A 27,541-nucleotide genomic window follows, 5' to 3' on the forward strand; every position below is an offset into this window, starting at 1 on the left:
ATTAATTTTTATGATATTTGAGGTAGGGATCAAAGTTCATTTTTTCCCATAATGATATCCAGATATTCCAGCATTTTCCCCCCAACAGACTGTCCACTGCCTTTGTCAAAAAGTCAAATTATTAGATAAGTAGTATCTGTTTCTGAGCTCTCCATTCTCCATTCCAATCATTAAACTCCACTGATTAATTTTTCTATCCTATGCCAATACCACACATCTTCCTTTTTTGCAGATTTCTAGTAAGTCTTGAAACTGTTTGCCCTTCAGCTTTGTTGTTCTTAAAAAAAAAAAAAAATGTGGGAGGGTGGGGACGCCTGGGTGGATCAGTCAGTTAAGTGTCTGCCTTTGGTCAGGTCATGATCTCAATGTCCTCGGATCCAGTCGCAAATCAGGCTCCTTGCTCAGTGGGGAGCCTGCTTCTCCCTCTGTCAACTACTCCCCCTGCTTGTGCAGCTCTCTCACTCTCTAACAAATAAATAAATAAAATCTTAAAAAAAAAAAATTTCTTAAATAGACTCCATACTCAACATAGGGCTTGAACTCACTGTCTTGAGATTAAGAGTCGTGTGCTCTACCAACTGAGCCAGCCAGGAGTCCCAACTTTATTCTTCTTAGACTGTTTTGTTTACTCAAGGTATTTTTCATTGCCATATAAAACTTGTCAATTTGGGACACCTGGGTAGCTCAGTGGGTTAGGCCTCTGCCTTCAGCTCAGGTCATGATCTCGTGGTCATAGGATCGAGCCCTGAATCAGGCTCTCTGCTCAGCGGGGAGCCTGCTCCCCGCCCCCCCCCCCGCCACACCTGCCTCTCTGCACACTTGTGATCTCTGTCTGTCAAATAAATAAATGAAAAATTTTTTTAACTTGTCAATTTCTACCCCCCCCAAACAAAGCATGCTGGGGTTATGATTATGATTGTACTAAATCTACCAATCAATTTAAGAGGAAGTGACATTTTCTCTAATACTGAATGCTGCAATCCAAGAAAATAGTGTATCATTCCATTTATTTATGTCTTTAATTTCTCCCAGCAATGTTTTCTAGTTTTTCAGTGTAGAGAGGTATTATAGGTTTTCTGTTAAACCTATTTCTAATTACTTTATGCTTTTGATGATATTATTAAAAATTTGGGGGTTTTATTCCATTTTCAATGCCCTGCTGATTTTTGTACACTAACCATATGACCTGTGACTGTGCTAAATTCACATGGTAGCTCTATGAGCTTATTTGAAGATTTTAAAGATATTTCTATATAAACAGTGTCCTCTGTAAAAATAGATCATTTTAGTCCTTCTTCTCCATGTTTTTTTTTCTTTCCCTTACTTCAGTTACTAGGGCCTCTAGTATTATGTTGACCAGAAGTGGAAAGAGTAAGCATCCTTGTCTTGCTCCTAGTATGAGAGGAAGGGGAGAATGTCCAATATTTCACCATTAAATACACTTACTGGTTTTGGTGGATGGTTCTGGTAGATGTTCTTTATCAAATTAAGTTTTTTCTATTCCTAGTTAATTGGTTGATTGTTTTTTTAGTAAAATGCTAGCCCTAGCATTTAATAATGAATGTGAGCTAGATCTTGTAAAATGTTTTTTCCATAGTTGTTGAGGTATTATTTTTCTCCTTTATTCTGTTAATATAGATGACACTGATTGATTCTCAAATTTTTTTTTAAGATTTTATTTATTTATTTGACAGAGAGAGATCACAAGTAGGCAGAGAGGCAGGCAGAGAGAGGGGGAAGCAGGCTCCCCGCTGAGCAGAGAGCCCGATGTGGGGCTCAATCCTAGGACCCTGAGATCATGACCCGAGCCGAAGGCAGAGGTTTAACCCACTAAGCCACCCAGGCGCCCCTGATTCTCAAATTTTAAAATAATATTGCATTCATAGAATAAACCCCAAATAATCATTATGTATTATTATCCTTTCTTTATATGCTGCTGAATTTGCTTTGCTAATATTTTGTTAATTATTTTTATGTCTATGTTCTTGAGAAATATTATCTTGTTAGTTTTCTTTCTTTGGAATGCCTCAGTCCAGCTTTGCTGTTATGGCTACACTGAACACATAACAGGAGTTGGGAAATGTTTCCCATTCTTCTGTTTTCTGAAAGAGTTTATGTTAAGACAGTAGCTCTTTCTTCCTTAAGTGTTTGATAGAATTCATCAGTAAAACTATCTGGGCCTAGATTTTTGGTGAGAACGTTTTTATAACAAATTAGAATTCATTAAAAACTATATGGATATTCAGGGGCACCTGGGTGGCTCAGTGGGTTAAAGCCTCTGCCTTCGGCTCAGGTCATGATCTCAGGGTCCTGGGATCCAGCCCCACATTGGGCTCTCTGCTCAGCTGGGAGCCTGCTTCCTCCTCCCTCTCTTCCTGCTCCTCTGCCTACTTCTGATCTATCAAATAAATAAATAAAATCTTAAAAAAAAAACCTATATGGATATTCAGATTTTCTGTTTCATTTTGTGTCAGTCTAGCAAACTTAATTTTTTCATAACTTTGTTTCATCTAAGGTGTGACATTTGTAGTCATGGGCTGTTCACAATATTCTTCTGGTTATCCTTTAAATATTTATAATCCTTCTTTCATTCTTAATATTGGTCACTTGTTTATTTTTTTTCTTGATCAGTATAGTCAAAGGTTTTACAATTTCATTCATCTCAAAAAACTTAGTTTGGGGTTTGTTAAATTTTACTATTGCTTGTTTTCTAATTTCATTGGTTTCTACTCTTACCTTCATTTTTCCTTCCTTCCTTCTACTTACTTTTAATTTGCCCTTCTAGGTTCTTTTTTCTCCTTTTTTTAAATTGATATAATTGACATATAACATTATATACTAGTTTCAAGTGTCTAACATAATGACTTGATATTTATATATATTGCAAAATGATCACTCAAAATAATTTTAGTTATCATCCACCAGCAGCTACAATTTTTTTCCTATGGTAAGAACTTTAAGATCTACTCTCTTGGAAACTTTCAAACACACGATATAGTATTATTAACTATAGTCATCCGGTTCTATGTTACATCCCCAGGACTTATTTATAACTGGAAGTTTGTACCTTTTGACCACCTTCACCCATTTTGTCCACCCTCTCTCTGTGGGAACCATCAATTCCTTCTCTGCATCTATCAGTTCAGTTTCCAGAAGTGGAATTGCTAGAGCATATGGTAGTCTATTTTTAATTTTTTGAGGAGCCTCCAAGTTTTCCATCATGGCTGCAAAAATTTACATTCCTATTAACGGCACACAAGGGTTCCCTTTTATCCACAACCTCACCAACCCTTGCTATTTTTTGTCTTTTTGATAATAACCATTCTCAGAGGGGTGAGGTGACAACTCATTGTGGTTCTGATTTGAATTTCCCTGACAGTTAGTGATGTTGAGCTTCTTTTCCTGTTGGCCAGCTGTATGTCTTCCTTGGAAAAATGTCTATTTAGATCCTCCTGCCCACTTCTTAAACAGATTGTGGTTTTTTGCTATTGAGTTGTAAGAGTTCTCTCTATATTTTGGATAGTAAACCCTTATCAAATATATGATTTGCAAAGATTTTCTCCCATTTGGTAGGTTGCCTGTTCGCTTCTCTTTTTTAAAAATTTTTAAAGACTATTTATTTATTTGACAGACAGATCACACTTAGGCAGAGAGAGCAGAAGGGAAGCAGGCTCCACTGAGCCACCCAGGTGCCCCTGCCTGTTGTCTTCTTAAGGTCACTGATTTTAGAGACTTTTTTTCCTCTAAAAAAATTTTTTTTAACTACAAATTTTCCTCAAAGAACTGTTTTGTTTAGTAACATCTTAAAAATTTCAATGTTACACTTTCATGTTCTTTTACTTCAAAACATTTTCTCATTTTCATTGTGATTTCTTATTTAATCCATGGATTAGTTACATGTATTATTTAGTCTGCAAATACCTGAGAATATTCTGGATATCTCATTGTTATTCACATTTAATTTAATTCTACTATGGTCAGAATCATTCCATATGATTTCAAACTTTATATATTTGTTGAGACTTGGTTTATGGCCCAGCATATGTTGAGTCTTAGTGAACATACAATGTGTACTTAGAAAGAAAGACTGAATTCTGTAGTTACTGGGTTTAATGTTCTATAAGTACTAATTAGGTCAAACAGATGATTATCTGTATCTTTATAAATTTTCGTTCATTCAACCACTTTAGGAGGGATGTTCAAATTTCCAACTATGATTATTCAATTGTCTAGTTCACTCATTAAGTCTGTTTTGCTTTGTGTAATTTGGAGATGTGTTATTAGGTGTATACATTTAAGATTGTCATGGCTTTCTAATAAACAGACTTTTATCATTATAAAATGTCATTCTTAATCTCTAGTAATATTTGTTTTGGCATTTATATTTTTGGAGTTTTGGATGAAACTTAGAATTTACAGATTTATAAAAGTATTTATAGAATTTATAAAACCATAAGTACAGATCTCATATAGACTTTACACATACTACATAATGTTTAACTATCTGTTCTTCACAAAACATCTGGGTTAAATATAAAATTTACATTTATATTATTTAATTTACTTTCTTCCTTTCTTAGTTCTTTCTTTTTATTTTTTCCTTCCTTTTTAATCATTGCCCATCAGTTTAAACCAACAAATAAAACTAAATTTATTCTAGAGAGGTTCTGTACCACCACTATCATGACCATAAGAGCTTTTTTTTTTTTAATGCCAATAATGTGTTTGGTCATACACAAATAAAAAATCAGAAAGAAAAGCTAGGGTGATCTACACATCTATTATTATTGATGTTTTGTTACTGCATATAACCTTAGCTAATATTTTCAATGAAAACTGATATAGAGATGATGGCAGGAAGATGAAATCCTTCTAATCAATCCTATAAATAGTCCTATAAATTAAATCTACTTTTTATTTAAATAATAATTACCAGCCCCTCATTTTAGATACAATACAACATTTTAAAGGATACAATCCCCATTTCCTCTAATCCAAGGAAATTAGAGGCACCATGAAAGAGAAACTTCACAAAATGTTACATAAATCTTTATTACAAAAATACTATGATCCATATACTTATATATTTATTTTCGGTAAAGTTAAACACCAATAAAGTAGTTTTTCAAACCAGAGCTTCTTTTTCTAATGAAAGTCCATAGATTTAAATATCATGACTTAAGTGTTCAATGAGAGAACAGAACATCTATATTTCTGGGAACCTTTTATGCATGAAGACCATCCAAAATGAGCCAGGCAAAAATTAGGGGCAGAGACTCCAACTCTCCTCTTAACTTTTAGAACCATCTATTTCATTATCTAGTGTGAGTGGCTGAGGCTTAGTTAACAACAGCTTTCACTTGGACTCTAAATAAATGTTGTCTTTGTATTCTGCGGTTCTTACTACCAGATGGAGTATTAGTGTGAATGAATGGAATTCTTTGACAAACTTCTTTAGAGTTCATTTAAGTTCATTGTAGTTTTTGTACTGATCTCTACAAAAACTGTATGAATGAGTCAGTGGAGTCCTTAGCATCTCTCTCCATGACTTTCTTTTTATGATAATATCACACTTATTTCCTACAATGTCAACTACAAAATTAGATGGGCCTTGCTGTCAAAGATCTTTTAATTGATTCCTTAATGTTGAAAATATTTCCTCTTTTTGGTATCATAAATCATTATAGCTGAAGTAACTGTAATAGTACATTCTAGTAAAGCAGAAATCACTCTTATGCAGCTATATCCCAGATTAGGAAATTTACATGCTCATTTTGGTACTAGACAAAAGATGCCCTCTTACTTAAATGATCTTAGGTTATTTCCATTCTGCTATTAAGCTCATCAAGTGAACTTTTACTTAAGACACTGTCTTTTTTTAATTCTAAAATTTAACTTGGTACTTTTTTATGATTGCTGTTTCTCTGCTGAGAATTCCTATCTCTTCTTTCATTATGAACATATTTTTTCTTTACCTCATTTTTCTACAATTATTGTTTTAATTGTAGCTTTAAAGTCTAATGCCAATATCTGGGTCATATCGGGATTGATCTCTGTTGATTGTTTTTCTCTTGAGGATGGATCATATTTTCCTCATTCTTCATTCTGAGGCTGTATCCTGGACCTTATGGATTCTGTTTTTTATCTGAAGAGTGTCAGTATTTTTGTTTTAGCAATAAATTACCTTGGATGACTCTAACTACAAACTGAAATCTTAGTTCAGTACCCTATCTTTAGTAGGAAGTTTGTGATCTACCTTGCAAACGTATGGCTCAGAGGTCAGTCAGAAGTTTGGGCAAGATTTATACATAGAACTTGGGGCTATATCCATCTAGTTCACTCTGGGGTTAACTTCTCATTTTCCTACAGTAATGCTTGCCCCAAACTCCACCATCTGGTTCTTTAGGCCAGAAAGACTGTGAGTTTTTTATCAAAATTTCAGTAATTCAATGTAGAACTAACTTTACCTACCTTAAAGATGACAGCTATTTGAAAGAAAGAAAGAAAGAAAGAAAGAAAGAAAGAAAGAAAGAAAGAAAAGAAAAGAAAAGAAAAGGAAAGGAAAGGAAAGGAAAGGAAAGGAAAGGAAAGGAAAGGAAAGGAAAGGAAAGGAAAGGAAAGGAAAGGAAAGGAAAGGAAAGGAAAGAAAAAAGAAAAGATATTCTCTCCAATTTTGGACTTTCTTCTAAGTCTATCTCCCTTCTAGGATCTGCCTGACATTTTTTTACTCTTCAAGACCTTCACATAGTTGTGTTATTTATTTTTTCCATATTGTCTCAAAGAAGGCCATTTGGCTAGGAGCTTACTCAGCCATATCAGAAGTTTTAGTTTTTATTTTATTTTACTTTAAATATTTTATTTATTTATTTGAGAGAGAGATCACAAGTAGACAGAGAGGCAGGTGGGGGGGGGGGGGTAGAAGCAGGTTCCCAGTTGAGCAGAGAGCCAGATACAGGGCTTGATCCCAGGACCCTGAGACCATGACCTGAGCCAAAGACAGAGGCCCAACCCACTAAGCCACCCAGGCATCACAGAAGTTTTCGTTTTTAATAGAGAAATGTAACCCATTTATATTTTCTGTCAGCATGCCTGATCTTGTTTTACATTCTTTACCCATACTTGTTGCTGTTTCTTCAGCTTTCTAGTTTTTGCTCTAAGAGATATTTTTTCTTTTATCTTCTCTCTAGTTATTTGAAAAATAAAAGGTGTAACTTAAATTCTAAAATAGTTGACTGTGGGGTGGCTCAGTTGGTTAAGCATCTGCCCTTGGCACAGGTCATGATCCCAGGGTCCTGGGATGGAGACCCCACATCGAGGGGGGGAGTCCCTACTCAGCAGGGAATCTCCTTCTCTCTCTGCTGCTCATGCTCTCTCTCTCTGTCAAATAAATAAATAAAATCTAAAAAAATAATAAATAAAATAAAAGTACCTGACTGTGTATTTCCCTAGTAATAAATACAACAAATGATGATGCTGTTACTCAGGATCAGCAAACACTCTCTCAAAGAGGAACACAATTCACAAATATCTAAGCAAGCAGTAACTACAAATATTCATTTACATTCGGTTCATTGGTATCATCAATTTTCTTATTTCAAGCATTTCTTTTTAGTAAGTTCATATTAAGAACTCTTTCCCCCAGGACACTTATTTTTTTCATCATTTTATTCTCTTTATTCTATTTCTACATACCTCTTATGTTGTTTTTCTACATCACTGATTTCATTTTCTGTAGTCTCAATTCTAAAAGGTAATGCTTCTAATGCTTTCATTAATTTAAATTAACTTAATCTTTTTTATTTCATTTAACTTTCTTTTATTTTAGCCAATTCCTTATAAAAAGGTTTTCAACTCAATCTGTCTTTTCTCTGCTTAGATCTTCTATATTACAGTCAATATTTCTTGATTTTTAAAGACTCTACACAGAAATTTTCTAATACTTACTTCTCTTTTCTACTTATTGTTCCCATATTATGATATTTTCTTTTTATATAACCTTGAAAAAGGAGTGATATGACTAATCTTGGAGAACCCCTAAAATGAAGATATGTGGTTTTTCCTTGGTTCCCCTCCCTAACCTCCCAGTTGTTCTTATGTCTCTGTCTCTACCGTAGTTCAATGTTAAAAAGTGATAGTTGGCACCCTTCCTTTGTTCATACTTACCACAGAAATACCAGTGTCCCCACTAAGCATAATTCTGACCTTTGAACTCACATACCCATATTTGATATCATATTAAGAAACTACCCATCTGTTTATCTTTTAGGAAGTGATTCTATCAAGAAAGAGGGTGAATTTTGCCAAATGTTTGTAGCCTTTATGGTGAACACAACTGGATTTTTTTCTCCCTAGAAATATTAATATGATATATTACATTTATTGTATGTGTGTGCATAACTTCTAGCCAACTTTCTAGTGATATCCAGCTTTTTATTTACTGTGGATGTGCCTGCCTGAGGAAGGATCACATAGTGTTGTTGCCTGTTAATCTAATACAGGATCATTCTTGGGCATTCTAATGCTGCCTGCAGCATTTTTATCGTAATAAACAGTAAATGTAAAACTAGAAAGACCAGAATGCACTCTTCTGAGTCCTAAACTTCAGTCAGTAGGGGACTTTCTTTTTTTACCACTCTGTGTTTTACTGTCAAAGAAGCACAGTTGAAATGAATTTACATATTCTAGTTCCCCATAAAAATGTATTCTTATTTTTTGATTGAAAAAGTTCTTAAACTTAAAATTTTACATTTTAAATAATTTCATTTACTTGCCTATTATCAATCTGTTGTTAGGGTCCTCATGTTCTTAAATATGTATTTTCTCTATTAGAATATCATTTAATTAACAAAGTTTTATTTCTGAACCTAAAAACTGAGTAGCATAGATATAAAATTTTAATTGTAGATTTTTGTTTTAGGCTTTTCTAATGACCTGACAGCATAATCTTTGAAAAGTAAAACTGTCTATTTGTATATGGGCCACATAAACTATTTCCTTAAATGATAAAAATGACAAATAAATCCTCTAATTGAGATTTTACAAAAATAAGAAATTAAATACAAAGTAGATCTAGATCTAATTTATCTGAAAATTTTCTAGCAATTCCCTATTCCTATGGATCTGATCCAAGATCCTCTGTTTCACTTTCAAAAGCCTTAACCAGATTATCCAACAAAATATAAAATAGTAGCATTAAAAATGTTACACTAGAACTTCATTTAAAATATACTAAACATATTTAAAGCCTGCAAGAAACTAGAAAAACCCCTACAGACTAACAAATAGGAGACTAAAAGCTAAAGCAGTAATCATCAGCTGATACTGGTTTGGGTTTTTTGTTTGTTTGCTGTTTTTGTTTTGTTTTGGCTTTGCAAAAATAGATACAAGCTTTATTGAAATACATTTGCTTATGAAATTTATATTTGTTTGTATCCCCAGGTTCCAAAAAAAAAAAAAAAAAGATTTAAGGAAGCTTATGAGATTAAATAAAATGCAACAAAGTAACACAGATTAAAAGTAGGAACACTGAAAAAAATAAATAAAAAAAAAAGGAGGATGAGAGAAGAAGAAAATGAGACATTAAATGAAGCTGGGAACAAAGCCCAAACTGCAGAGTTTAACGACTTGAATATTTGCTCTGGGTCATCTACAAGTTTGAATCTAAGCTTCCTAGCAGTGAACATGAAAAGGGAAACATAACCAAATACTCTATTGACAATGATTGTGAGATAAATATAAACTGGTGTTGTGAAATACAAATATTGACCCACCCCCGCAGCCCAGGAATAAGTCCCACATGAGTAGTGAATGATTCTTTAAAGGTACTGTTGGATTCAATTTGCTAGTATTTTACTGAACACTTTAGCACCCATGCTCATCAGGGATATTGGCCTTTAGTTCTCATTTTTTAGTGGGGTCTATACCTGGCTTTGGTATCTGGGTAATGCTGGCCTCAGAATTAATTTAGAAGTTTCCCTTCCATTTCTTTTCTTTTCTTTTCTTTTTTTTTTTTTTAAGTTTGGGTTGTTCTTTTTTTATAATTATTATGTTCAGTTAGCCAACATATAGTCATATAGTACATCATTAGTTTTTGATGTAATATTCACAGATTCATAAGCTGCCTATAACACCCAGTGCTCATCACAACACGTGCCCTGGTTTGAGGTTTTAACAACTACATGGGGGTATAGAGGGTGCAGCCTTGGGCCCAAGCAAGACAGGAATTCAAAAGTAGGACATACAGGCAGTCACTCATTGTTACCTTATTCCCTTCACCCCCACCCCCCAAGTTTTGCATCCTTTTCTTCTCTTCTACAGGATTTTTCTCCCTTAGGTTCCTAAACTCTGGTGTTGCTTTCACTTGGCTATCAGTTTTTTTCCCATTAAAATTACTGATTGCTGGGGCGCCTGGGTCGCTCAGTTAGTTAAGCAACTGCCTTTGGCTCAGGTCATGATCCTGGAGTGCCAGAAACAAGTCCTGCATCGTGTTCCCAGATCGGCAGGGAGTCTGCTTCTCCCTCTGACCTTTCTCCTCTCATGCTCGCACGCTCTCTCTCTCTCTCTCTCTCTCTCTCAAATAAATAAATAAACAAACAAACAAACCAATTAAGTAAAAAATATTAGTTGCTTATCAAATGTTTCTGATCACTTTCTACTAAAATTAATAAATTGTCTATTAATTGACAATTAAGCTATAGGCTGTTAAGAGATGAGGGTATGAGAGTAGCTTCCATCAACAACAATAATCCCCATTCTTGTTCATGAAGTTGATGCTTTACAACTAGAAATGGAGGCAATGAAATGAATGAAGTGGAAGAAAATTAAACAGAGAGGCTAAAAAAATTAATGAAGGAGAAAAAATGTTTTTCTCACCTGAGCACTATCTTCTGAATCTTTAACCTCCAGATTATACTGTCTTTATTAAATGACAGACATCACCACCTAGTTGTACAAGCCTGAAATTTTAAAGCAGTTTCTACATTTTCCTTTCTCTTTTCCTTAGTATTCAACCCATAACCAGGTGCTATCCATTTTACTTCTTGACTATCCTTCAGATCTATCTTCTTCATATCCATAGGTATCACCTTATATCAGACTTTCTGAACCTCTGAACTATAGACATTTCTGGCTAAATAATTCCTTGTTGTGGGGGGTAGCCATGCATACTATATGACATTTTGGCAGAATTCCTGGCTTCTATAGAATGACTAGAGGCCGACAGCAGTACCCACCACCACCCTGCCTAGTTATGACAACCAAAACTACCTTAACGTTGCCAAATAGCCCCCTGGTTGACAATCACTGCCTTATAACAAGCTAGCACCACTTCTCACCCAGTGTACTGCAAGATCTCCTAAGATGTCTTCACTGAAGCCACCATATTAACGCACCCTACTCCGTAACCACTCTGTACACTACACCCAGTGACAGTCCACCTCTGATCTTGTCAGTCCCCACTTAAAGTACTTCAGTATCTTCCCACTTCTCTTAAATAAAATCCAAAAAACTTTGGATTTTATTATTTTTCTTCCTTTTTTAAAATTTTGTTTATTTTTCTTCTTTATTACAGGTTTATAAAGTCTAGCTCTCACTTCTCCAGATTCACGTTGTGCCTCACTGCATCCTACTCCCCCCTCCTCCGGTTCTCCCACAGCACTGGCCACCTTTCAATTCCTCACATGCGTCATGCTCTCTCCAGCTACTGGGAGAACTCTCTGGCGAGAAGATTCTTCCCCCACCTCTTGTAACACTCCAAGAATTAGTAGATACTATTTTATTATTTTTTTAATGATTTTATTTATTTATTTGACAGACAGAGATCACAAGTAGGCAGAGAGGAAGACAGAGAGAGAGAGGGGAGAAAGTAGATGCTGTTTTAAAACAGTAACAACCTATGTTGAGGCTCTAGATTAAAGGCTATGACCAAGGGGCGCCTGGGTGGCTCAGTGGGTTAAAGCCTCTGCCTTCGGCTCAGGTCATGATCCCAGGGTCCTGGGATCAAGCCCCACATCGGACTCTCCACTCAGCGGGGAGCCTGCTTTCTCCTCTCTCTCTTTGCCTGCCTCTCTGCCTACTTGTGAGCTATCAAATAAACAAATAAAATCTTTAAAATTAAAAAAAAAAAGCTGTTATCTAAAGAAAAAGTTGAATGCATTTTGTTGGTTGGAAATCAACCAAGTTGTTGGTCTTTTTTCTAGGACAGAGTACACAAAAGTCAGTGATGACCAATAACGAGAAATGATAGAGGACAATGTGTTAAGAGTCACAATATCTAGGTTCTAATCTCTCCTCTGCCATTGATTATCCATGTGATTTGTTGCTAACTTCAATTAACTTTTCTAGTGTACAGCTCTATCTGTTTGAATACATGTAATCACAACCACAATCGGGATGCAAAACAGTTCCATCAGCCCCCACAAAAAATCTCTCATTTTGCCCCTTTGCAGTCAAATGTCTTCCACTGTAGTCTCTGGCAACCCCTGACCTATTTATTCTTTGTCCTACACATTTATCTTTACCTGGCATATATATACATGCCATCTTCTTTAAATTAAAATATTAAGCCATTCATGATGATCACTTGTCTGCCATGGCCAAAAAACCAAATATGTAACAGTATCCTTCTATGGTTCACATTTGTGGTTAATGCCCAATTTTTTCAATTCCACATCTTAAACTTTCAGTCTTCTCTGGAAAAGTGGCTCTACATGCTACCCTGGTGGGCCTGTAACTTTGCTCACTCTACAAAGCTACAAGATCCAGAATGTTCCTTAACATTTCCTTGTGGCAGTCCTTCCTCAGTTTATCATAGCCAACTGCAATTTTCTTTTCAGTGGTCTTTACTGGTGGTAAGGGAGGCGGCAAGCTTGCTCTAGCACCTTGCTAATTATGAACATAGCTTGTCACTGAGTGTCTGAAGATAATACTGATGACACTATTAGGTCAACAGTCAGCTAAAGGAGAGTCTTGATAAATGATGTAATATGAAAAAACTCACTGCCTTGTCTCATAAGGTTGCCACCCTGATAAATCATAAGAATGCTCTCCATAAACTTATATAAATTTTAATAAATGCCCCTGACAGAATCATTCATAATTTTCTTGTAGTGTAACAGATTAGGTATAATTACACTTGTTTGAATAACTGGATTCAGAGGTATTAGTAATTGGGGTGCCTGAGTGGCTCAATCGGTTGAGCATTGGACTCTTGGTTTTGGCTCAAATCATGATCTCATGGGTTGTGGGACTGAGCCCTGCAGAGCATGGAGCCTGCTTCAGATTCTCTCCCTCTGCACCAGCCCCCACTCACACTCTCTCTCTAAAATAAATAAATCTTTTTTTTAAAAGGTACTAACTAATTAATGTCTCCCACAAGTGCTTCTTTGTTGTTGTTTTTTAAAAAGATTTTATTTATTTGAGAGAGAACATGAGGGTGGAAGCAGAGGGAGAAGGAGAAGCAGACTCTCCGCTGATCAGGGAGCCTGATGCGGGGCCAATCCCAGGACTCTGGGATCAAGACCCAAGCTCAAGGCAGACGCTTAACAACTGAGCCACCCAGGTGCCCCACAAGTGCTTCTTTAGAGGTTAAGTATTAGAAACTACTTATATGCAAGCAAGAGTTAAGTCTTTTTCTAAGATTCAGTTAGGAGTTCTCTATCTTTTATTTCATTGAGTTTCTTTTATGACCCCTAAAAAGCAATTAGAAAGACTTGTATTTCTGAGACAGAGAAACTGAATAATTCCATAAAAATCTGCTTTTTGCTCCTTTTCCTGCTTCTATTCTTGCTAGGACCTGTACCCCCACCCCACTTTACACATTCCTTAGAATACAAATAGTGTATGTCCTCCTTGTAAGGGACAAGAAGTTCATGACTTCTTCAAAAACAAATAACGTCTAAGGAAGAACCAGATGACAATGACTGAGCAAAGCTGTCAAATGTGTATTCCAGACCACCAGCGCTAAACATCTCAACACCAAGACACCTCGGCTCCAAGGAATAACGCCCAGGGCTCATCTTCATTCTCACTGGCTCCTGGATGCCTGAGAGGACACATGCACCACACCGTCGTGATCCTTAATAAAAAATGCCAGACCCCAAATAAAGACAGAACTCATCCTCCTTTCTTTTCCAAGTCTCCCAGTCGCTTCGTCTGTATCTGCCCTCTCTGTACATTCAATAAACTCTGCTCTCACTTCTTGCTGCTTTGCATTTGCCAACCTGCACAAAGCCAAGGACCTCTTGGCTAGTCCTACAGGACCCCCTCCAAGTCTTCAACATCATTTTTTGATATGAACTTAAATCAAACACTCAGAGAAACACAGCAAGTCTGTCGAACACAGGGGATCACATGGATTCACCTCACTAAGAATACCAACTGATTTTTTAGATTAAGTCCTTTAAAAATTAATGATAAGCAAAGTCATCAGATTCTATTAACACAGTAAGATGAATATAAAAAGTATAGATTTTTTCAAAGCTTGTCAGTTTCCACCTAATTGGATGAGACTAGCACAATGTTTGTTTTTACCTTCCGGTGGCCTGTTGGATGTTGCCACAACGACGACCCCATTTTTGAACAGATTTTCAAAAAGCTGTTTCAGAATCATGGCGTCAGCAATGTCAGTGACCTATGGACAACAACACATTTGTTTTATGTTAATTTCACTTCTGCTCTAACAAATTTGCTAATGGCTCATCTTTTTTTTTTTTTTTTTTTAAAGGATGGAAGTGAATTCCAAGAGAAAAATTCTAATTATCACCATGAAGAAAAGAGTAGATAATTAAAAGCACGAAAGACTGTATGATAGTCTTTTAAACTTGACTCTTTCTTTCAAGCCTATCATTTCTAAGCAAATTATCAAATGGTTCTATGTTAACTTCTTTTATAAACTACAGGTGGAGAGCACAGATAATTGTCCTAAACATTTAGGAAGTCTGATTAATTAGAACTAACATGACCAAATCCCTCCTCCTACTCCCATCACACACTCCATCCAACCGCCCCCCCCCCCGCCCCTCAGGGCAAAAAGAGGAGAGAAGGGAAAAAAAGAAAAAGAAAAAGAAAAAAAGAATAATAAACAAGCCAATTGAGATTTCTAATACCTTTCTGGCAAAGGTCCCTGAAAAGGTGACTTTAAATGGTCATGGGACTTTAGAAATAAGGACAAATAGCCAGTGAGACATAATCAGCTGCTGTTGAAAATAGAATGATATGACATAGATACTATTGTGCAATTGTTGCACAAAACAATTCAACAGATGGCCCATCACAAAAATAAGCAATTTCATTGTTCTTTTTAAGTGCCTTCTATTACTGTCCATGAATAATCAAAAGGCACTGCAGTCACTTCCAGCACAGCCAGCCTCTGCTAACCTTCGCAAACACAAATATTCCTTCTATTAAAAAAAGAGAGAGAAAGAAAGAAAAACTTACAAGCATGGTTCATGCAGGACTTTAAAAAATTACTTCTGACAAAAGCAGAAATGTGTAATATAGATAAAACCATTCCATCTAAGTTACAGAAATGCATATATCCTCTAAATTTTTTTAAAAATCCACATTAGTAAGCTTACTAACTTTTTAAAACGCTTTTTAAAGTCACAAAGAAATAGAGAAATTAAGGAGGGAAGGAAGTTGAGTTCAAAAACAAATGTATAGTGAAGGTAGATATTAATCATTGCACCTTCCCTTAAAAATTTAATAATATGGGTTTAAAAAAAAAAAAATTTAATAATATGGGTTTTAGATACTTTTCAAGTAAAAATATTTTGATCTCTAATAGCATTTTAGATCATCATAATAAAATCTGTTTTATATTCACAAAACATATCATACAATAAAAATCATTGTTATTTTTAAACTATGTTAGAGCATAGAAATTGGGGGAATTCTTTCAAATTAGATAAAAATACTTAAAGTTACCAACTAAGAGGCTGTATAACACAACAACCAACCACCTGGCTTACTCAGGTCTATGTCAGTTTTCTCTTTTCAGCTGATGTTTTATGCAAAAGTTTCATTATTCCTTTCCCACTTGAACAAAAACCAAACCAAACCAGGAAACAGGGATGTGCAGAGCTTTTTTTTTTTTTTTTGGTCTTTTTTTGCTGTCTAGGCTATAATTTTAAAACATTAACTAAAAAACTCCTGAAGATTCCTTAAATTAAAAAGACTTCAGGAAATTAGAGAGTGGTGAATAAAATGAAAAGGAAAGTCGTACTATTTAATTATTTAGGAAAGTGATATTTAATTTGGAGCTTAGGATCACTGTCAAATTTTGCTTCCGCAAAAATACTCACAGAGAAGGCCCTTTTCAAATGCTTAGACACCAGTGGCATTTCTGATGAGAAAGCAAACAAGCTTGCAAATTTTAGAAGCTAGTGCACTTTTAAATTGGATTCCCAATACATTGACTTTGAAAGAGAATGCTATCAATTAAAAGTTGCCCAATTTTAGAAAATAAAAATGGTCATTTGACTATCTATTTCAATGGTTTTGAAAAAAAAAAATTAAAAACAGCTTTTGTGCCCTACAGTTTAGAAAAGTGAAGAGACATTTAGCTTTTAATGGTGCAAAGGTTTAAGCTGGAAGTTGAAGAAAAGCAAACAATAAAGACTTGTGGTTGAATCATAATTTGTTGTTTTTGTATTACAAAATGTCTTTGCTCTACCAGAGTAAATTAACTTGGAGAAGCTATGGCTAATTAATAAAGCAGGAGTCACTTGGGGTAGCCGGGTGCCAATGTATACTCTTTTGATCTTGTCCCTGCACTTGCTCAGCTTTGCTGGGGAACAGTAATTTTACAGTAGAAGTGAACAGAAGACAATTGGCCACACATTCTTGGAGAGCGGGCTTTTTTAGCACCCGGCATTTCATTACCACCAAGAACAAAAGAGAAGGCTACAGATTACCAATAAGGGTAGTCTGCTAATACAGAGAGGGGGAGACATTTCATTAGCATTAAAGAGAAAAGATTTTTTATGACCTAGAGTTGCTTTCCATTATGACTCACTTAAGTAAAAAAGAAAAAAAAAAAAAATCTAATGGTTAATTTACATATGTAAGTGCCTGAGTCTCAGTCACCACTGATTGGTACAGTGCCATGTAATGAGTGACAAACATAAGCATGCATTATCAGTAATTAGTATTAGCACAAAAATAAGCACCTATTTTTTATTAGCAGTTTTTAATAGCTTTCCTGTTTTACAAAAACGGTCAAAACTATTTTTTAAATGATATTGATAGCTTATAGAGGAGAATTTTGCATGATATTCTGCTCATCAGAATTCTTTTTTTTTTTTACACTCTATTAGTAAAACATCTATCCAGTGGCCCTGAAAGAGAGAGGAAAAAAAAACTTTCAAGAAGAAAAATCAGTTTCTTTCAGTATTATACCTTCAGAATCATAAACGGGTTAACAACAACAAAAAAAATGTAAATATTCAAAGTCAACATAACAAAGACCCTAAAGAAAACTTTGAGGAAAAGCTGCTCTTTTATCTTAGCAACTAGAACACATAAAAACAACCTACCAAGAAAAATTTCTCAAACAGAATGTAGTATATTTGACAATCTGGCAAAACTGAAATGCTATACTTAGTGAAATAACCAAGCTAATGAGGAATACATTCTGCAAATGTAATCTGAATGCTGCCAAAACATAACACAAAAATTCTCCAGATTCAAGAACACATGTATTCTTGTTTTTAAGCAGCAATAATTCTCTTTCAGCTCCCTAGTAAAATAAATATTATATTAATTAACACCACCTAAAGGCCAATAATACCTAGTTAAAAATCAAGAACTAAGAGGATTCAATTTTAGAAGTGAAGTGGTGATTGTAGACATACAATTGTTAAAAGTAAAGTGCCTAAAAAATTCTTTTCTAGTAAATCAGCAGTGTACTGTACCAGGATTAATAGGCTTAAGGATAATTTTTACGTCCTATTATTAAAACATCTACTAAAAGTCTATCCAGCTCCAGATCTGTATATTTAAATACATAATACAAGACATCATATGCCAAAGAGAACATGTAACATTGCTGTTACTACTAGTGCATTAGAGCACTAATGATGAATTCGAACTGAGTTACCAGCTGTGTGACCTTAGACGAGTTAGTTAACTTCTCTGACTCTTTATTTCCTCATCAGTATAATGAAGGTAGTAATAATACCTATTCTGCAAAATTGTTACGATCCTTACAGTAAATCCTCAAGAAATGTTAGCTAGGACTATTATCTGTGTATGGTATATATCCTAGTATAATTACATGCTATTTATATATAGCTGTATTGAATTTTAGCTGTAGATGGGAACAGTACACAGCACAGTAGTTAAGAGCATAGGCACATAGTACTCAAACAATAACTAATGTTATAACAGAATATACATAATAGGTGGGATATAAGCATTCCAATAAATGGCATTGTCTCAGATAATTCATAAAAGATGAATTTTAACTAGTTACTAAACAAATGTAGAAAAATTTCAACTATATTATTTCTTAAGGAATATACATTAAAACAAAGACCTACCATTTTTCATCTATTAGACAAAAAATGTGAAGATATATCAGAATGTTGACAGGAAAATTATGAGATATTATTCTATATATATGGAAGTAGGACTTATTTGAGAGACTACCTCAATATTTACGGTTTGGTACTAGGATTTATTCATTCATTCTTTTACTCATTATTACGCATTCGCTCATCCTCAAACATTGTTCTAGACATCTGAGATACATCAATTACCAAAACAAAGATTTCTGCCTTCAAGAGTACATTATTATACATATAATATATAGCTAATAAACAGTAAATATAATTAATATATATATACATGTCAGAAGGTGATTTATGTTATTATTTTTAAGAATGGTTTTAAAAAGGACAATAAGGGAATTTGATTAATGGCAAACCACAATTTTATAAGACTAGGTCTTGTTAAGGAGATAACTAAGGAAAGATCTGAAGAAGTGAGAGACTCTTTGGGGGAGGGAGGCTGTGGGGGAGAATGCCCCAGGCAGAAATTTCAGTGCAAAGGCTCTGCTTTTTTGTTCTAAATTATGTGGATGTTGGGAACCAGAGTGCTGCTACAGCAATATTTTGGGGGTATCCTTTTACCTCTGAATTTTAGAAAAAGGAGACAAGAAGAGATCTAGATTAGCAAAAAATCCAGTTTTGGTATGCTAGAGGAACTTTTCTAAAACCAGTAGAAGACAGTCCAGATATTGAACTTGGAGATCCAGGTTCTGCTCAGGGATCACCTCTGTCCTTAGTGGACATATTCTTCCCCTTACACTCTTAGTTTCTCTGGTTCTTCTCAACAGTGGGTATATACAGATAATTGGCCTTTTCTCACATATAGCGGTAAACTCCAGGCTTGGAGGCTGGAATTGCAGAGGAAATAAAAGAACAAAACCACTAATATTTTTCATCCTAGGACATGCAGGCCAACTCTGTTCAAAGGCAGAGCGTTCTCTCATGTTGTCAACTCTAACGTAATAGAATGCTACATTCCAGTAGCATTTGTCATCAAATAAAAGCAATCAATTTGATATTCAGTCTGGTTTTAGTATCTCTGAGCATATCTTCGTCAGAGCCCTAGTGGGAAAGAGGCATTTGGTATAACATCCACTATTAGCTCTGGTTCCCAGATCCAACCCCATCAAGGCTGTTTGCAAGCAATCGGCACAGGAGACTGAGCCAAAGTAAAGGGGTTTACTGGAGACTCCAGGATGCGAACAGCACGGATAACACCTGCTGGGAACGGGAGCCGCGCAGCTCTGGAGACCTCAGCAGCTGTCCAGGGAGCAGCCTTGTAGCCCTCCCCACTAATGTGAATCAGTTATTTCCTATGTGTCTTTGTTCCTGCTTCATTATCATGTGGGACCTGACCTCAGTGCCTTTTAGTTCAGAGACAAGACAGAGGACATGACGGGCCCAATCCCCGGGGCCCACCACACAAGTGCAATGTTGCTGGCAAGCTTGTAGGCTTGGTATTCAGAGATCAGATGTCCAGACATGGTCCATTTGACTGTGGGTCAGATCGGATCCTACAGTATGGGATAAGGCTCTTTATTTAAGGCAACTGGGATGGATGAGTAAACAAATGAATGAACATCAAACCAACTCTGGACGGGGCAGGCGATGATCACTCGGTCATATCGACTCTCTCTTTGTTAGCAAGCAACATTTTACAACTGAGGGGCCTATCCCCCACCTTGATCTCCTTTATAGTTAAGATGTAATTTGAAAAATCATTTTTATTGCTTGCCTTTCTTTTGCAAGACCCACTCATTTAGAACACAAGCATTCTGAGAGTTGCTTTTGTTGCCTTCTTCCAACCATGCATTGAACACTCTGAAATCTGAACTCAATGGAGAACACCCAGTGCAACTAGAGAGGTTTCTGTTAGGGCTTCAATATTGGGGTGGCATTATGACTTCCATAGGTCTTAGGCATTTCTACCTTCATGAGTCCTCTCCTCAATGAGAAAATGCATTTGAGGGGTACCTCAAGAGGGGTGGCTCAGTCAGTTAAGTGTCTGACTTTGGTTCAGGGCATGATCCTGGGGTCCTCAGATCTTAAAATTTTTAAGATCAAGTCCAGCATTTAGCCCCGTGATGAGCAGGGAGTCTGCTTCTCCCTCTCCTCTGCCCCTCCCCCACCTCCCCAGCTCATGTGAGCAGGCACACTCTCTCTCAAATAAATAAATAAAATCTTTAAAAAAAAAAGAAAAAGAAAGAAAGAAAGAAAAGAAAATGCATTTGAAAATATGTGTGTTTACATTCATAAGTAATATTTTATGACTGGGTTGGTATAAAATATATAGAGATTCAGGCTGAATTCATTATGATATGTTAATTTTTTTCTGCAAATTTTAAAAGAAATTAAAATATTTTCATGGACCCCTGAAAGTATCAAGGTCCCTAAGTACTGTGCCTAATACACCTAATGGGTAATTTGGCCTTGCTTGCCATTAATTCTCTGAGGATCTCTTTTGCACCATCAAATTGTAATTGGGTCTTAACCTTCTTAAATAGTCTTGCCGATGGTCTGTGTGTCACAGCAACAGACTTTACTTTACTTTACTCCAAATGTTTTAAAATTTGCAATTTTTACGCTAAAGGTCATGATTTTTATATGATACCAAGGAAATTCTGATGCCTCAATATTCCTCATCTACATGAATATAATAACCATTTTATGGAATTTAAAAAAATATTTTACTTATTTATTTGCCAGAAAGAGATACAGCGAGAGAGAGAACACAAGCAGGGGAATGGGAGAGGAAGGAGCAGGAGCCCAATGCGGGGCTCGATCCCAGGACCCTGGAATTATGACCTGAGTCAAAGGCAGACACTTAATGACTGGGATATCCAGGCGCCCCTATTTTATGGAATCAAATGAATAACGATTTTATATATATAAAAACACTTTGTAAACCATGAATCATATACAAAGTCTAGGTATTAATATACTTTTTTAAAAATTTAACTTCAATGTCCTAATCAAAAATTTAACTGTGCTAACTCAAGATTTTTTGGCGATAATGTGATTAAGAGATCATAATGAGAAAACAAGAGATGGCCTTCACTGATTTATCACTGACTTTTACTGTTGACAACATAACTGTTAACTCAGTACTAAACAAGGCCCTTCTCTTTATGCAACACATTAGTGTGCTTGGTACACTTCTTCAGAGCAGAACATAAGCCCTTCTTTGGAAGACCTTTGTAGAAGGTGGTGGGATGCCTGTGTGGCTCAGTCAGTTAAGCATCTGCCTTCGGTTCAGGGCATGAACACAGGGTCCTGGGATCAAGTCCCACATCAGGCTCCTTGCTCAGTGGGGAGCCTGCTTCTCCCTCTGCCTGCACTTCCCATGCTTGTGCTGTCTCTCTCTCTCTCTCTCACTCTCTGACAAATAAATAAATAAAATCTTAAAAAAAAAACAAAAAGGTGGTGAATGTCAGGCTGTCTTAATATGACTGAAAGGAGAAAGAAAGAAAGATTCCTCCTCCCCAGATGGCTCAGTGTAACACCATTCATGGTGAAAGAAGCTTTACAATTCAACTAGGACAGTCCCCTTACTTCATCACAAATGTGTTGTGAAGCTTAAATAACGTGTGTGACTCACCCAAGGCCCACCACAGAATAGGCACAAAATAAATGTTAGCTTCCTACCCCTTCAAAGTTCTCTGGACCTTTATTCTAGGCAATCAGACACAGCACTCAGCTCCAGAAATACTCAAAAGCTCTGGGTGAGAAGCCCTATTTTTAAGCTTATATTCAATAGTTGTGGATTTTTCTATTTTCATTCCAATAATCAGTTGCTCTTATGGTAAGCATTATAGAAAAATCAACTACTACATTTCAGAACCATTAAAAGAAAGCAAATAAAGAGGAAGTAATTCTTAACCTAGAGCATTTATTATTATTATCATTATTATTATTATTAAACACTGGGATACAGAAAAAGCATAAGACCTGGCATTTGCCTGCATGCCATATTTGCTCTCATAAGAAATAAAAAATCAGAAAATAACTTATTACCAATTTAAAGGCACAATTTCAGAGAATCCTAAAACTAGCAGAAACTCTGAAAGTTCAACTAAGGCTAACTCCCTCCTGTCATCATAAACAAGTTGTGAGACTTAAATGAGATGTGTTAATCACTTGTTTTTTTTTTAATATAACACTAAAAAAAAAAACGCACAAACATCTTTAAAGACATTATTTTGTAATCATGACATTATCACCACCATGGTTCAGGTACAATATAAATCCATGATTCTAACATAGGGGTGGGCAAACGTTTCCTATAAAAAGCTGAGTAGTAAATATTTTAGGTTCTGTAAGCCACTAGCGGTCTCTGTTCATTTTCTTCTTTCTTAAAAGACCCTTTAAAAATATAAAAATCATTCCTTTCTCACCGGCCATACACAAGCAGATGGGCCAGATTTGCTCTGTGTGAGCCAGTTTGCTAATCCCTGGACTAGACAGTAAAATAAAGTCATAAGGGGTATCAAAGCAATTTATAAACAATCGTAAAATCAGGAACAGAATTTAAATCTTCACATGTCATTCAGAATACCATTCCACATCTATGAACACCTCTACCTTACCTGAAACTCATCGAAACACAGGAGACATGCTTCTTCGCTGATTTCTTCAGCTATGGGGGCTATTGGGTCATATGATTTAGCCATGAATCCCGGTTTCCTTTTTGGCAAACTCTGTTTAAGGCGGTGTATTCCTTTAATGGATGAAATTAAACACAAATCAAATACTGTATTAATTGTATATTTTAGGCAACTATAATGTATCTTTTAAATTTCTAAATGAAGCCTTAGTGTGAACATCAAAATTAAGTTTAAAGGCCACATAAAATCAAATGTGATCACTGAAAACCAGTTGTATTTTCTCAACCTCAAAATAAGTTGTTCACTTCTTCATGCATTCCCGAGGTTGCAAGAATACTTTACAGTCGTTCCATCCCCACCCTTCAGTCACTTCCGAGATGACAAAGTGACAGCCTAATGACAAGATGGTAACTAGGCGGATCAACAGATCATCAGCCTTACTGTGGAGGGTTTCAGGGATGCGGGCAGAGGAGGTGATCCTGCTTACGTCTGGCATACGTCACCAGGATGTTTCCTTTATCTCTAGGCAATCCCACTTCACTCCCTATATGTGTACTAAACCCTGGAAGTATTAGAAGAAAAATATTTTTCTTCTAATTAGAAATAAATTAAAAATTTTAAATTATTTTAAATTATTTTAAATTAAAATTTAAAATAAATTAAAAATATTTTTCTTCTAATTAGAAATAAATTAAAAATTTAAAATTATTTTAAATTATTTTAAATTAAAATTTAAAATAAATTAAAAATATTTTTCTTCTAATGCCCTGAAGAGCTTACAGTATAGCGGGTAGACAAATAACGCACAACCAACATAACCTGAGAACTCAGACAAAGCAGTAAGGCACACATACACACACATGAATGCCTACCTGCCATGGTGACCAAGACGAAAGGACCTAATCTAGAAGGATTTCTTGAAATAGATGAGTTTTTAACATTTCTTATTGATCCTTAGTAGAAAGAGAAAATACCTGACCTTCCTTTAGTAACCTCTCCTCTCTTAATGGGAAGTACTGAAGTTGTCTTTAAAACCAATGTTAAGGGGCACCTGGGTGGCTCAGTGGGTTAAAGCCTCTGCCTTTGGCTCAGGTCATGGTCTCAGGTCCTGGGATCAAGCCCCGCATTGGGCTCTGTGCCCCGCGGGGAGTCTGCTTCCTCCTCTCTCTCTCTGCCTGCCTCTCTGACTACTTGTGATCTCTGTGTGTCAAATAAATAAACAAAACCTTTAAAATACATAAATAAATAAAACCAACGTTAAATACACCATGAGTTGTTTCGTGATAGCACAAAACAAATGAAACCAAATAAAACCTCACTTTAAGCACGCTAATTTTTTAAAAGATTTGAAAGATTAAGAATTTTTTGAAAGATGATGACTGTTTTGTGATGTTTGCCCACTTAAAAATCCCTTCTTTTAGACCATTTCACTTACTTTCATGAACATCTAGCATGAAACCATGAAAATGAACCCGCTTCTTTCTCTTCATCTCCACATAAGCATAAAACATGTCCATCACCATTGTTTTCCCTGTACCTTAAAAAAAAAAAAACAACTATTAAACAGTATGTACTGATTGCTCTAATGATTGTTCATTAGCTTTGGGATAATGAAACCACACTCTTCTACTGGAAAGCTTAGGACTATGTTACTTTTTTAGAAAGGAGTGCTTATTTTTTATGTTAAAGGAGCTAAAAATAAAATGTTGATATTGCTCTTTTCTGTCAAAATCCTGTTATTAGAAAATACAACATTTACTTAACATTACAGGGACAATTTCCCCCACAAAACTGTGTAAATCTACCAGCAAGAGCTACAGATTATTCTTTCTTTAGTTGCTCTTCCAAAAGACAACAATCTGAATAAAATAACTTAATCAATTAAGTAAATATTTATTGGGCCATAATAAGCAAGAGGAGCAGTCTTTGGGAAATTCAAAGATGAAAAATAAAAAAATAAAGATTAGTATCTAACATAAATGCTGAAAATAAATAATAGATGTATGTTAGAACTGCAAAATTGCCAATTTTAACACTTTTTTAGGTAGGTTTATCTTTATTTCTCCTTGTGTATCCTACAGTATTTCCTTTATAAATGTTGATACTATGTTCTATTTAAGTCTTTTATTTTAGTTACAGTATAGTCAACATACAGTGTAATATTAGTTCTTCCGCATACAATATAGCGACTCAACACTTCATACATGGCCTGGTGCTCATCATGAGAAGCGCCTTCCCTAACCCCCATCACCTATTTCACCCATTCCCCACCAACCTCCCCTCTGACCACCATCAGTTTATTCTCAATAGTTAAAAGTTTGTTTCTTGGGGTGCCTGGGTAGCTCAGGGGGTTAAGCTTCTGCCTTCTGCTCAGGTCATGATCCCGGGGTCCTGGGATCAAGACACCCATTGGGCTCTCTGCTTGGTGAGGAGCCTGCTTCCCCCTCTCTCTCTGCCTGCCTCTCTGCTTACTTGGGATCTCTCTCTCTCTCTGTCAAATAAATAAATAAATAAATCTTCCCAAAAAAAAGTCTGTTTCTTGCTTTGTCACTTCTTTTTCTATGCTTCCTTTGTTTTAGGTTTTTAAGAACGTGTCCTTAATATAGAACACGTTCTTAAAAAGCTGAGAACATTAATCTTTCAAATTAAAGAAACTGAAACCATTAAGCCTTGTAATTTCATTGCCTAATTTTCAACACTGAAACTTTTAGCCATTGTGATTGCTTTAGTAATCAAAGAGTCACATTTAACAAAGTACGCACAGAAAGTCTTCTTCCCTCGCAGAAAGCCCAGAACTTTGGGGACATGGGTAGTACGCAAGCTCGGGTCAGACCCAGCATTCCTCAGCAGGCCAGGCCAGGCCAGGACAGGCTGGTACTGTCCCCGATCTTCACGGCTTCCCCCAGCACCAGCCCACCCCAGTGTAATCCGCACCTCACAGGAGCTGCAAGTAGTCACAGGTAGCTCAAGATGTGAGACCTAAGTCTTAAATCTATTTGGCTTTCCTCCATTCCACAGGACTTTGAGCCCATGCTTATCTGAATCACCAGAAAGTTTTTTGTATATGAAAATACAATTCACCAAACACATCTGGTCATTAATGAAGAAACCAATTTGATTTAAAGGGAAATTTTTTGCAAAAATATTTAATATAGGGCGCCTGGGTGGCTCAGTGGGGAGGGCCTCTGCCTTCGGCTCAGGTCGTGGTCTCAGGGACCTGGAATTGAGGCCCGAGTCAGGCTCTCTGCTCAGCAGAGGGCCTGCTTCCCCCTCTCTCTCTGCCTGCCTCTCTGCCTGCTTGTGACCTCTCTCTGTCTGTCAAATAAATAAATCAAATCTTTTTTAAAATTTTAATATAATATTTCTTTATACACTGAGTGGCAGCAGATTTAAATCATTACATTAATGCAAAAATTTAATAAAATTTTAAACTCTTCTGCATGAAAGACAGTATACTTGTAGATCCAGAAAAAAAGTCATGATCTAACCAAAAATGTGAATAATATATATTTAAATGTAATCTTTGTGCTCCTCCTTAAAAAAACAGGCCTAAAATATAACAAGACCATTATATAAAAAACTTCTGGAGATAAAAGCAAAAAAAAATCATAAAGGCAAAAATGGCTACATGAAATTTAACCTTCTGAATATCAAAATCACTATAAATAAAATTAATATCCTTATTTATTAATCAATATATTGTTACTGAATACCACACATGAGGACCTATCCTGGGTGCTCAGGATCTGGAAGTAAACATAACAGACAAAAATCCCTGTCTGTCTTATCATATAAAAAAATGGGCAGAAGATATGGACAGACACTTCTCCAATGAAGACATACAAATGGCTATCAGACACATGAAAAAATGTTCATCATCACTAGCCATCAGGGAGATTCAAATTAAAACCACATTGAGATATCACCTTACACCAGTTAGAATGGCCAAAATTATAAGACAGGAAACAACATGTGTTGGAGGGGATGTGGAGAAAGGGGAACCCTCTTACACTGTTGGTGGGAATGCAAGTTGGTGCAGCCTCTTTGGAGAACAGTGTGGAGATTCCTCAAGAAATTAAAAATAGAACTTCCCTATGACCCTGCCATTGCACTCCTGGGTATTTATCCCAAAGATACAGATGTAGTGAAAAGAAGGGCCATCTGTACCCCAATGTTTATAGCAGCAATGGCCATGGTCGCCAAACTGTGGAAAGAACCAAGATGCCCTTCAACGGACGAATGGATAAAGAAGATGTGGTCCATATACACTATGGAGTATTATGCCTCCATCAGAAAGGACGAATACCCAACTTTTGTAGCAACATGGACGGGACTGGTAGAGATTATGCTGAGTGAAATCAGTCAAGCAGAGAGAGTCAATTATCATAT

At 35.9% G+C, this 27,541-nt stretch overlaps 1 protein-coding gene across 7 annotated transcripts in view; it reads right to left on the reverse strand.

Annotated features, from left to right (window-relative positions):
- AFG1L (AFG1 like ATPase) overlaps positions 1-27,541 on the reverse strand; it is a 220,742-nt gene that overhangs the window by 109,726 nt on the left and 83,475 nt on the right. For all 7 annotated transcript variants that reach the window (XR_014312179.1, XR_014312180.1, XM_082732073.1 and 4 more), the window contains 3 exons: positions 24,588-24,689; positions 23,135-23,265; positions 14,530-14,629 (listed from right to left, as the gene is read on the reverse strand). Coding sequence is in view for 5 of the 7 variants with exons in the window: in XM_082732073.1 (XP_082588199.1) it covers positions 14,530-14,629; positions 23,135-23,265; positions 24,588-24,689 (333 nt within the window). In the remaining 2 variants the exon portion in view is untranslated. The remainder of the gene's footprint in view (positions 1-14,529; positions 14,630-23,134; positions 23,266-24,587; positions 24,690-27,541) is intronic.

This window comes from Mustela nivalis (genome assembly GCF_964662115.1).
Source record: "Mustela nivalis genome assembly, chromosome: 5".
Lineage (NCBI taxonomy): Eukaryota > Metazoa > Chordata > Mammalia > Carnivora > Mustelidae > Mustela > Mustela nivalis.